The sequence below is a fragment of the Microcebus murinus genome, chromosome 18 (genome assembly GCF_040939455.1).
Source record: "Microcebus murinus isolate Inina chromosome 18, M.murinus_Inina_mat1.0, whole genome shotgun sequence".
Lineage (NCBI taxonomy): Eukaryota > Metazoa > Chordata > Mammalia > Primates > Cheirogaleidae > Microcebus > Microcebus murinus.
In genome coordinates this window covers 59,592,787-59,605,315 of record NC_134121.1, presented here as the reverse complement: position 1 = coordinate 59,605,315, position 12,529 = coordinate 59,592,787, and the positions used below count along the sequence as shown (strand labels likewise).

The following is a 12,529-nucleotide window of genomic DNA, read 5'->3' as shown; positions in this document are numbered from 1 at the left end:
CCGAACCTGGGCGAACACAATGGACGACGCCAGTGAGAGGGCTCCAACTCGCCACTCCTTGGAGACGCTCCAGCTGGACAGCCACAGAGCCCCATTTGGGGTTCAGGACCTGCAGTCCGCGCCTTAGAAATAACCGAGCAGAGGCCACTTAAACGGAGGTTTCGCCTGGCAGCGGTGCAGGACCGAGACAACTCGACCCACCGCGCACAGAAGCGCCACACCGCCGGACGCCTGCAAACGCGGGAGGGGCGCCGCGACCCCGCGGCCCCGCCCCGCCTCCCGGCGCCGCACGCCGGCGGCAGCCCCTCGTCGTCGCTAACGCCCCTGGAGCTCCGTCCGACGCGCGCGCCGGGCCTTTCCTCGCCGGGCCGGCACGCAGCGAGCCCCTGCGCTCGCACCTGCACACTCTAATGGGCACGAAGCGGCCCGCTCAATCTCCTCCGCGAGGGAAAGGCGCAGGCGACGCGGCGCGTCAAGCGGCGGCGCGGACGCGGCGCCCGGGTGGCGCTATCTGGTGACAGGGCAGACGCCGGACGCCCGCCTTCCTCACACGCATCTCCCCGCGGTCCGCGCGCCCTTAGGCGTCCACCCGATCCCAGACCCGCAGGACGCCCAGGGGCCCTCCGCCCGGCCGAAGGACGCCCCGGGCTTCCCTCTGGCCGCAAACAACGGCGCCCGCGCCCCGGCCCCAAGCGCCGCGGCTCGGCGCGCGCCCTCGGAGACGCCAAGCCGGCGGGCGCCGTGCGGAGGACCGGGTCTCGCCCGCCCGCCGCACCGACTCCAGGCTGGGGGCCGGTCCATGCCGCAACCGCCCGCGCCAATCACGCCCGCCCGTGCCGCGCGCGAGACGCCCGCACGGCTCCCGGCACACGCACACGCGCCCGTCCCCGGGCCGCTCCCGCGGCGCCTCCTCAGCCGGCAGGCCCGGCCCGGGGGTCGCTCGAGGCCGGCGCCCGCTCCGGCTCGGCTCGGCTCGGCCGAACAAAGGGCCCGCGAACCTCCGGGCGAAGTTGCCGCGGCGAGGAGGGGGCGGGCGGCCGCGCTCACCTGGGCTCCGTCCCCGGCGGCGGCGGCGGCTCCGCGGGGCTCCGGCGGCGCGGGCCTGGCGGCGGCGGCTGCGGCACGAACGGCCGGGCGGCCGCGGGGGCGCTCGGGCGGCGGGGGCCCGCTCAGCGCCGGCGCCGCGGGCTCAGGTCCCGGCGCGGGCGGCAGCGGCGGCGCGGGCGGGTGGGCGGCGGCGCGTCCCGGCAGGTCCAGGTCCGGCCCCGGCGACGCCGCGGCGCGCCTCCTTCTCGCGCCGGCGGGACGCGGCTCCGGCGCGGCCCCGGTCCGAGGCGGCGGCGGCGGCGGGCGGCTGGGCGCGGGGCCGCTCCGCTCCCTCCGCCTCCGGCTCGGGCAGGCCCGCGGCGGGGGCGGCGGCGGGAGCGCGGCGGGCGCGGGGGCGGCCCTGTCAGGGGGCGGCGGGGGCGGCCTGGGCGGCGCTCAGGGCTGCGCGGCGGCGGGGCCGGCGGCGGCGGCTGCGGCTCCCGGGGCCGTCGCGCTGAGGTGCGGAGCTGCCACCGCGGCCATCTTGTTGCTCTAACTGACAAGAACCCCCCTCCCCCCGCTTCAACCAGACGGGGCGCTCGCGCCCCCTTCCCCGCCCGGCGCTGGCCTCCAACAGGAAGTCGTCCCGGCCCCTGGCACGTGACTCCCACCGCATCTGCATACCGGAGGGCAAACTGGCCAATCGGCGCTCTGCGATGGAGCTCCGCCCCCGCGCGCCCCTCCCAGGCCCATTGGCTCGTCTCGGCCATGCCACGCCTCCTCCTGTCCCCTTAATACCCGCCCGCGCCGAGGCTCCCCAGACCGCGCGGGGAGCGCGCCGGGGTGCGAGCGGCGGGTGCGCGCCTGCCCTGGGAGCTCCGGCTCCTCCCGGGGGTGCGTGGAGACCTGCGCGGCGTCTTTCCCAGTCGCCGCCTGCCCTCCCGCCTCTGAGTGTGGTGGCTCCGCAGCAGCGTCCCGGCCGGAGGGGAGCCGACCGCGGTGCGCTCGGTTCTCCAGGCCAGCTTGGCGCGGTGTCTTCGCCCGGCGGCGCTGCTTCCCTGTGCGGCGCCCGTTGCGGCGCGCGTCCGGCCCGTGCCGTGCACACGCCTTGCATCTCCCCTCCGTGCACACACGTACAAGAGCCGGCTGGGGCCCCGGCGCGGCGCGTCCGGCCCGCCTTTGCGCACAGCGGCTCCCCAGGGAGCCCCCAGCTACGAGCAAAACAAGCCTGGCTGCGAAGCAGTCCCCCAGGGAGACGTCCCTCTCCCCGGGAGCAAACACCCCCACCCTGCTGCGCAAACAGAACAGCCTGTCCGGGCCAAGCCCGGGCGCCCCGGCCCTACACACCCCAGGGTTCCTTCCCGCCGCGATCCTCCGTGCCACGGCTCCTCTCCGACATGCATTATTCATTAATAGTAGGTAAGGTCAGGCGCAATGTGCAATCGGAAAAGTCCCTTTTTAACTTTCGGTTCAAGCCACGAAAAGGGTTGGAAACCAAGAATTTTCTCCATTGCCGTGAAAGGTGGTGGGAGCAGGCTCGCTTCTTCCCGTCGTGCGGTGCAGGCTCGGCGGTGCCGCTTGCAAGCTGGTGCTGGAAGGGGCCGTTCCCTGCCTACGTGTCCCCATCTTGCCGAGGAGACAATAACGCTCGCACTTTCGCAATGCGATCCCGCGACCGCGAGTGTCATGCTTTGAAATGTCCGTGGATGAAAGAGACACAACAAATCCTCCTCTCTCGTGTCCCTTCGGGCTCCCACGAGCTCCGATGGCGTCTTTCTTCTCTCACTGCCATGTTTTAAGCCCTCCTCCGGTAGTCAGATGCACAAACCACTCTCCAAAGTCGTCTTCAAATGCCTGTTGTGTTGTGTATTTCCTCTCCCGAAAACCCACATCCCTTAGAAAGGATCTGAAGGCAGACGGAGCTGACATGGAGGCTTCTGCCTTTTCTGTCCAACGTTTGTTTTTTTATTTACATTAATTTAATCCTCGACTGCGGAGAACATACATCTTTTGTGTTTCCCAAAGGTAGTGGTAACATCGCGTGCTCCAGGAGGGAGTGCAAAATGACATCTTCAAAATACACAGCATCCAGAAAGAAGCTTGCTAAATAAATGAAGAACCGGAGTATCTGGGTGGACCAATCATTGCAATAAGCAGAACTTCACTTTTTGGAAAATTGAACCGAAATTGCATTTCTGATAGTGTCCTTGATGTTGAATTTGTGATGCTGACCTCTCAGCTCCTGGCTGTCTGATTCCCTTCATTATCCTCCTCTCTCAGCTTAACCAGGCAAAATAGTTGTCTGCTCTTATTATCTCAGACTCTGGATACCTGGAAGAAAGGCAGCACCATAGACACTGTATTTCCTGAACCCCAAATTAGACTCATGGTTTGGCATGTGGACTTGTGGCAAGAGAGAGAATATTTGAAACTAGAGTTGACCCAGAAATGTTGAGGCCAGGAATCCGGGGATTGCAGATCACAGTGTCCCTTACCGGTGGCGGTTTGCACTGATAATGTTTGAGTAAGTTGTAAAATGAGTACGTTCATATTTGGGGTCTGTTGTTCTCAGCCCTGCTGCCACCACCTCATAAGTGGTGAGGCATAAGTTGGGAATCTATAAAAAATGGGCAAAACCAACAAAATTCCATTTAAGAGGATTAAATGTTAAGTGTAGCTCTTAAGTTAAAAAGACAACTAATTAAGGACAGATGGAGAAGATCTGGCTGGATATGAGGTCATGTAAAAAATTCTAGTTTTAGGTGACTACATGCTCAACAGGGCTAAAGGGGGGAAATGGTTTGTTATTAATAAAAAAAATATGACCTGCATTAAAATAGGTGTCCAGTTCAAGAGACTGTACTCTGAGCTGGTCAGATCCCAAATGGACCATTACGGCCTGTTTTGGACACTATGTTGTAAGAAAGAAACTGAAAAAGGTAGAAATTGTCTCGGGGATACAACTGGTTGTTGTTGGAAATCCTCGCTCTTTGAGCAATGGCTAAAGTAGCAGAAGAGATTGGTGTAGGGAGGAAGAGACAGGCAGGACAGGATGACTGTCTTCAAATATTTAAGAAACTCCTACGTACAAATAGGCAAAAATCTATTCTGTGAGAACCTGGGAGGCGGACCTGGGGTCAGTGGGTGAAAGATATTAGATGCAAATTTTGGTTCACTTCAAGAATCATGAGAGTTATCCATAGAAACTCCATTTTCAAATAAGTAGTAAGATTCACATCTATGGACGGGTCTAAGCAGAAAAGGGTGATCATGTCCCTGTTTCCATGGATATAGCAAAATGGGTTATTACGTTGAGCAAAAAGGTTGACTAGCTCAGCAGTTCTCAGTGTGTGCTCCTTGGGCCAGCAGCATGGGCACCACCTAGCAGCTTGTTAGAAGTGCGTCTTCTAGGCCGGGCGCGGTGGCTCACTCCTGTAATCCTAGCTCTCTGGGAGGCCAAGGCAGGTGGATCGTTTGAGCTCAGGAGTTCGAGACCACCCTGAGCAAGAGCGAGACACCGTCTCTACTATAAATAGAAAGAAATTAATTGGCCAACTAATATATATAGAAAAAATTAGCCGGGCATGGCGGCGCATGCCTGTAGTCCCAGCTACTCGGGAGGCTGAGGCAGGAGGATCGCTTGAGGCCAGGAGTTTGAGGTTGCTGTGAGCTAGGCTGACGCCACGGCACTCACTCTAGCCTGGGCAACAAAGCGAGACTCTGTCTCAAAAAAAAAAAAAAAAATTAAAAAAAAAAAAAAGAAGTGCAACTTCTGAGACCCCTTGCCAGACCCACTGCACTCAGACCCTCTGGGGGCGGGGCCCAGGTATCTGTGGCTTAAGCAGGCCTCCAGGTGATTCTCATGCACACTGAAGTTTGAGAAGAATCATAAAGGGCACCTTTTCCTGGGGTTCTGTTAGTGCGTGATGCCCCTCTCCCCTGTGGCTGCCTCCCAGAGCCCCCGCTTCCACCCCTCCTTCTGTATCTGTTGAGTCTACGAGTATGATTTTCGTCCTGCCTGTGGACTCTTAAATGGAAAAGCTTCAGGGTTCAAACAAATGGTTGCTTTTCAATGAGAATGTAAGGAAGCTGGCCTCAGTTTCCCCTGCTTGCCACCAGTGGATAGCGACTGGTTTGGCTCTAAAGAAATGTGATAAACTTGCAAAGGCCTTTCAGACAGCAGCAAGGCATGAGGCATTGGTTCCCAAACTTTCTGTTGACACCAAGGTAGCTTGTTTACGATACGCATTCACGGTAGGTCCAGGTGTGGCGCAGGAGTCTGCAGTCTGACCAGCTCCCCAAGTGCTTCTGGTGCACTTGGTCTCCCACTGCTCTAGGCATGACGCTGGATTAGAGAGGAGAAACTTAAAATAAGAATAAGGGCAGGGTCGGGCGCAGTGGCTCACACCTTTTATCCTAGCACTCTGGGAGGCCGAGGCGGGTGGATCGCTCAAGGTCCCAAGTTCAAGACCACCCCGAGCAAGAGCGAGACCCCTGTCTCTACTAAAAATAGAAAGAAATTAATTGGACAACTAAAAATATATATAGAAAAAATTAGCCGGGCATGGTGGCGCATGCCTGTAGTCCCAGCTACTCGGGAGGCTGAGGCAGCAGGATCGCTTGAGCCCAGGAGTTTGAGGTTGCTGTGAGCTGGGCTGATGCCAAGGCACTCTAATGCGGGCAACAGAGTGAGGCCCTGTCTCAAAAAAAGAAAAAAAAAGAGTAAGGGTGAGTCCCAATTCTACTGCTCACTAGTCGTTTGACTTTAGGCAAATTTCTGGGCTTCAGATGTCTCCTCTGTGCTCCTCACTGAGTTGGAGATACTCATCGAACACTTATTGAACATGTGTTAAGTGCCAGGCAGTGGCTAGGTGCTGGGGTTTAAAGCTGCAAGCCATGGTTAAGATATGATTACAATATATACAAGGGGCTTAAGGAGGCAGGGGACACCTTGGTCATTCCGAAGGGCCCAGGAAGACTTCCCAGAGGACCTCAGATCCTAGTCTCGAAGGATACAAGGGAAGCAGCAGTGGGCAGACTGCGATGGAAGGACATTGAAGAAAGAGGGAGCAGCCGGAGTAAAGGAAGAAGGGAGCTTGCGGCACAGTACTTTCAGGGGCTACCAGGCACCAGTGGGGCTGCACCAGCTCAGGTGTGGGGGAGGGAGAGTTAGCAGGGCCCAGGGCACCGGGAGCATCTCATGTCACGTTGAGGCGTTTGGGCTTTATCCTGAAGGCAGCATGCAGCCAGGAAGTTAGAACCTATGGAAGCACCTAGGGTGGCAACAGAAGATCTATTTGAAAGATAATTTTAACTTAGACTCTGGGGCTCTTGGGGACTGATGTGTATGGAGGGTGAGGAAGATGGTGAAGGACATTGCCCAGCTGTCTTGCTGGTGAGGCAGGGCAGGGGCTACAGGGGGAGGAGGAGGCTGTGTCGGAGGCCTGAGGAAGAAGGGGTCAGTCTGGTTTGGTCCGTGTGGAGTTGGAGGCACCCGGGGAACGTGAGTGGCGATGGTCGGATCTGGGGTGTCCGGGTTGGAGAAATCTCTCCGGGGTGGTCTGCGCAGGGCTGGCAGCTGAAGGCAGGGATGCAGGTGGTCAGCTCGGAGTGAGGGTTATGGCGGCGATGAGAAGGCTGAGTACTGAGGCCGAGGAACGCCCAGGAGAGAAGGAGACCCTACAGGAGTCTGAGAAGAGACAGCCAGAGATGCTGGATTCCACTGGGGGCAACAGACCAAAAGAGAACAGGGTTTGAGGAAGGAGCAGGTGGACAACAGGGTGGCAGCAAGGTCCCTATCATGGGAACAGGAAAGTGTCCGTGGAGTCGGGCGGCTGCGAGGCCATTCTGTCCTCAGCAGGGCAGTGCAGGAGCTGGAGCAGGAGGCTGCAGGTGGGGCTGAGAGCAAGGAGGGGCCGTGTTTTTAAGTTTGGGCATTGTCAGGTATTGACTTGTGTCCCTCGCCCCAAGATAGGCTGAAGTCCTAACCCCGGGTACCTGTGAATGTGACCTTATTTGGAAATAGTCTTGGCAGGTACAGTCAGTTAAGGTGAAGCCATTAGGGTGGTTCCTAATCGAACATGACCGGTGTCCTTATACAAAGGAGGAGTCTGGACACAGATGCACACGCTGGGAGAAGCCGTGTGAAGGTGAAGGCAGAGGTTGGGGCGATGCTTCTATAAGCCAGGGGCACCGAAGATGCCGGAAACCACTAGGGGCAGGGAGGGAAGAGGCCTGGGACAGGTTCTCCCTCACAGCCTCAGAAGGAGCCAACCCTGCTGACACCTTCACCTTGGACTTCTGGGCCCCAGAATGGCAGAGAAGAGATTCTGTGGCTTAAGCCACCCAGTTTGTGGTACTTGTTAGGGCAGCCCCAGGACACTCACACGCTGTTAGAGGAAGGCATGTGACTGGAGGGCACTGCGAGGCCAAAAGGTGGCTTTTGTTTGTTCCTGTTGTTAAGAGCAGGCAGAGAGGACAGAGTAAAGAGGAAGGTGTTGCTTTGCTTGTTCTAAAGAAGGAGTTGAGTATGAAGTGAGAGACATCTTTGGACAGATGGTGGGGGGGGGCCCTGCAAAGGGAGCAGGGAGAGAGAAGGCCGCTTCTGTTCCCGAGACCAGAGGGAGGCAAGGGCGGCAGCTGCAGAGGCAGGTAAGTCTGCGCACATGCATGCACTTGTGTATGTGTGTGTGTGTGTGCATAAGTCCTGTGTGTGTGCATACATGCATGCACAAGTCTTGTGTGCGTGTGCATGCATGCATTTGTGTGAGTGTATGCATCAGTGCTTGTGTGTGTGCACATGCATGCAGGCACGTGAGTGTGCACAGATCTTTGTGTGCATGTGTGAGTGTGTGTGTGCGTCAGTGCTTGTGTGTGTGTACATGCATGCACGTGAGTGTGCACAAATCTTTGTGTGCGTGTGTGTGAGTGTATGCATCAGTGCTTGTGTGTGTGCACATGCATGCAGGCACGTGAGTGTGCACAGATCTTTGTGTGCATGTGTGGGTGTGTGTGTGCGTCAGTGCTTGTGCATGTGTGCACACATGAGTGCATGCATGTGTTGTGGGGTGGTTTGCAAAAAATGGAGGACATTACACTCAGTCTTTTTTATTTCTTTGGTGAAGTTGAAAGTGGCCTAAGGTTCCTTCTAGCTCCAAAATCCTGTTTCTAGATCTTTTGGAGCTCAAGAGCTATTGAGTAAAAATTATTGTTTGATTCTATATTAATTGTATTACTTTTAAATAATTACCTGTGGTATATTAAACCTAATAGGAAAACATAGTAAACCTTGAAAAAATAGCAAACAAGAAACTTTGTATCTTTGCCTATTAGTAAGACAAATTTCAATCCCCAAACTATATGGGACCACATATGTAAACTATGGAAGGTATATTTCTTTCCTTTTTTTTTTTTTTGAGACAGAGTCTCACTCTGTTGCCCTGGCTAGAGTGCCATGGGCTCACAGCAACCTCACGGCCCTGGGCTCAAGCAATCCTTCTGCCTCAGCCTCCTGAGTGGCTGGGACTACAGGCAGGTGCCACCACGCCCAGCTAATTTTTTCTATATGTTTTTAGTTGGCCAATTAATTTGTTTCTATTTATAGTAGAGACAGAGTCTCACTCTTGCTGAGGCTGGTTTCAAACTCCTGACGTTGAGCGATCCTCCTGCCTCGGCCTCCCAGAGTGCTAGGATTACAGGCGTGAGCCACCGCGCCCGGCCTGGAAAGTGTATTTCATTTGCCTTTGTTTCTTTGGGTCTGAATCATAAAGTGGCACTTTCAGTGTGGTGGAGGGCTTGGTCAGCACATGGATGTCGCGCAGAACTCTCTTTCCATTGGGTCTATTCCTATGAGAATCAGCGGAAATCTGTGGAGGGTGTGTAGGTGTGGGACATGAGATGACTGATGTCATTATGAGGATGTTACCTGTACAGGGGGCTCAGGTGCTTAAAACAGCTTCACTTATCTGGGCCCTGTGTTACTGGGCAGACGGCTGTGGGGTCATTGCGGTTTCTTTGATCTAGTTCCACCAAATTGGCAATCTGGTGTACCAGGGAGAGGGATAAGGTGGTTTAGGTTGCAGAGTCTCATTCTGGGGTGGAAGAGAGGCTCCCTCACAGGCTCTCACCTGCATGGGCTTCTCTGTGGCCCCATCCTGCTGAGAGATCTCGTGATAAACTAGGAGTGGGGCTTCGTGTCAGCAGCCAGTAACTCCTGGATTTGCCATCTGAGTGGACTCCTTGTTCTAGGGCGAGCTCCTTCATCCTGGCATTAATGAAACAAATATTTGCAAGCACCTGGCACAAGCAGCACTGCAAACCTTCCAAGCTCTCGGGGCCATCCCTCCTGCCCACCCTCCTGCACTGCTTATAATCTGAGCAAGGGCGTGGTAATGGTATAAATACTTTTACCTCCCTGTTCTGCCTTTTCTTCTTTCTGTAACATTTATCACCTTCTGTGGTATATAATTTGGTTCGTATTGTGTTTGTTGTTGGTCGTCTCCCCCGATGAGAACGTGAGCTCCACCAGCACAAGATCTTTGCATCCCCGAGAACCTAGAACAGAGCCGGCACTGGGTGCTCAATAGATTTATATCTTTGTTGAATTAATGAATAAAGACAAGCTCTGATAAATGTCATCAGAAAGGTAATGTCAAAGAGCTGTAGTGGAAGTCACCTCTAGATTTTAGGTGTGAGGGATGTAAAGGCCCCTAAGGGATATGGCATTCAGGATGGCTTTGGAGGGGTGGATGGGGCTCCTCCCTCCCTTCTTTCCTTCCATCTTCTCTCTCTGCCTTTCTTCCTTCCTCTTTTTCTTTTTTCTTAGTAGCATACCAATTATTTGGAGACTCGGGACAACACACAGAAGAAATAACAGAATGATTGACTTTTCAAGCAGATTATTTCCTGAGACCTTTGTAGAGCCCAAATTAAAAAAAACACACACAACTTTAATATAATACGTAATTTAAAATTTTCTCCTCTTCCCAAGTAAAGCAAAACGCATGCTTAAATTGTGAGCAGACAACAAACATGACTGTTTTAGTTATCCGTTGCTGAGAAACAAATTATCCCAACATTTAGCAGCTTAAAACAATAAACACGTACATACCACATGGTTTCTGAGAATCAGGAGTCCAGGAGGAGCCCGGCTGGCCGAGTCTTTCATGAGGTTGCAATAAGCCATTGACCTGGGCTGAAACCTCTGCAGGTTTGCCTGGGGCTGGAGGATCCTCTCCAAACCCACCTGGGTGGGGGCAGGCAGGAAGCATCCGTGTCTTGGACCTCCCCATAAGGCCTCACAACACGGCTTACTCCAAAGTGAGTAATCGGGAGAGAGCGCCACAACAGAAGACAAAGTCCTTTATAATTTAATATCAGAGGCAACATCCTAGCACTTCTGCCCAACGCTACAGTCTCACAGACCAGCACTGGCCCCCTGGGAGGGGACGCAGGGTGTCAATACCAGGAGGTGAAGCTCACTGGGGCCATCTTGGAGGCGGGGACCCTAGCAAAAAACCCACATTGAGATGCAAACGCTGGGAGGTCACTCAGGCTCATTACTGACACACACGGGATCCAAATTCGTGGCTCAGCAAAATTCAGATCATGACCTGTGGTGGCCTTAAAGGTTCTCGATGAATTGTTGGCAAGCAGGGGTGGGGCATGTCCACCGGGAATGTGGTTTTGGGGATTCCCTTCACCTCCCTGTGCCCGTTTCCTTTTATTATACCAATGAGATTGAACCACATCACGAAGGTCCCCTGCAGCTCCCGAACTCTGTGACTCAGGAATTCAGTTTCAGTGGATCAGTGAGTGGATGGCTGCAGAAAGAGAAAGTCCTCAAAGGGGAGGTGGCATCTGTACTTGAAAAATCCCGCCGTATTTAGATGGATGGAATGTGTCCCATCCAATGTCCGGAACTAGGCGAGAGAGGTGACAGCAAGATCTGGCGGCTGGGCTTGTAGAAGGTTCCCGTCAGGAGACAGAAACCAAACAGTCTGCGTAAGTGAGCGCACCACGCGGCTCAGAGGGGCTTCGGGACATGGCTCCGTAGCTGGTGAAGGTGGCTGAGATGACCCCACCAAAACCCACACTGCTCTTCTACCGTGTGAATTTTCACTGATCAGAGGCTATCCTGCCAAAGCTACAATTCCCAGAACCCCCTTTTCATCTAGGCAGGACCAGTGACTACGTCTGGACAAAGGAAGGTGAGCAGAAGTGACACGATTCACTCCCATACCAAGGCGGGTGGGTGGGGGGTCAGTGGTGCTTTCTCCTCCGGCTCCTTCCCCTCCTGCCTGGTTGCGGAGGACCCAGTAGGTGGAAGAGCCTCCAGATGGAAAGGGCCTGTGCTCCTGAACTTCAAGAGGAGAAACATCTGAAAACCAGAAACACTAGATAGGTGACAAAATGCACTTGTGTTAAGTGAATCCGTTGAGAAGTTGGGGCTTGTTTGTTACAGCAGCTACCACCACCCTAAGGCACAGTGGGAAACCCTTGTGAAGTCTTTTCGTAGGGATTTCAAAAGAAAACCAGTCTTGGGAAGATCAGTATGCCGTGGATAGTTAGGATGGTGTAATTAAGGGCGAGAGAAACACTGAAGGCAAAGAAATGAGTCAGGAAGCTGTTAGGGGAGTGGCAACATGGTATCATGTGAAGACACACAGCATCTCCGCCCTGCTCTGCTTGGGGGCAGGATTCATAGAAAAGACAAAAGTAACAATAACCTTTTATTCTTTACTCATCACATGCTAGGTGTTAACACTGTACACTTTAGATATGCTACCTCATTTAATATTTTTAGTTCTTGTTTAATTTTTTCTCTTGCTACACTGTATGCATCAAGAACTATTTTAAAAAGCAAACTAATCCATGTATTATATACAGTTTTAAAAGGCAATTACGTATTACTAGTCTTGAAACAGAACAAATGAAAAAGGCCCAGTCTCACGCCTCCCCCGCCTCCACGCTCTTGGTTTCTACCCTCAGAGGCATCCACTTTCAAATCCCTTGGCAGTTTCTTCTTCAGTCACCTGTTTCCAAATGATAGGCTTATACTCTTCCTTCTTGATTTTTCTATTTTAACATCATGACTTCCTACTCTGGAGGGCGAGAATTTGTCTCTTTACTACCTGCCATCATCCCACACTTGCCCTCCCTCACATGGATAAGGTTTCAACGTCAGAAATGGGAGGGAATTTTCCAGACAGGCAAAACAAACATAGCGATAGTAAGATTAACACCTACATTATCCCTAGAGGGTCAGAAGGAAACAGAGCTAGAGACGTAGAGTACGGAGAGCCACCAAGCTAGGAAATGAGAACTTAACCTAGTGGGCAGTAGGGAGCCACTGAAAGTTTAAGGTAGGGAGTGACATGAGAAAAGCAGCACTAGGGCACGATTATCCAGGCAGTATGTGTAGGATGGATCAGGGCAGGGATCATATATGGTCCAAACAATTGGTTGTTCACTCATTAGTTCATTCATTCATTCTTTCATTCAC

General features: G+C 54.1%; 1 protein-coding gene across 13 annotated transcripts in view; it reads right to left on the bottom strand.

Annotated features, from left to right (window-relative positions):
* Positions 1-1,650, bottom strand: part of TNRC6C (trinucleotide repeat containing adaptor 6C) — a 129,546-nt gene extending 127,896 nt beyond the window's left edge. For 9 of the 13 annotated variants that reach the window (XM_075994794.1, XM_075994797.1, XM_075994804.1 and 6 more), the window contains exon 1: positions 7-685. In XM_075994794.1, coding sequence (XP_075850909.1) covers positions 7-95 — 89 coding nt within the window. In that variant the 5' untranslated portion in view covers positions 96-685. Of the gene's footprint in view, positions 1-6; positions 686-1,047 lie in introns of those variants that run through there. The other 4 variants (XM_075994807.1, XM_075994806.1, XM_075994808.1 and 1 more) reach the window with 2 other exon arrangements.
* Between the last annotated feature and the right edge of the window lie 10,879 nt (positions 1,651-12,529).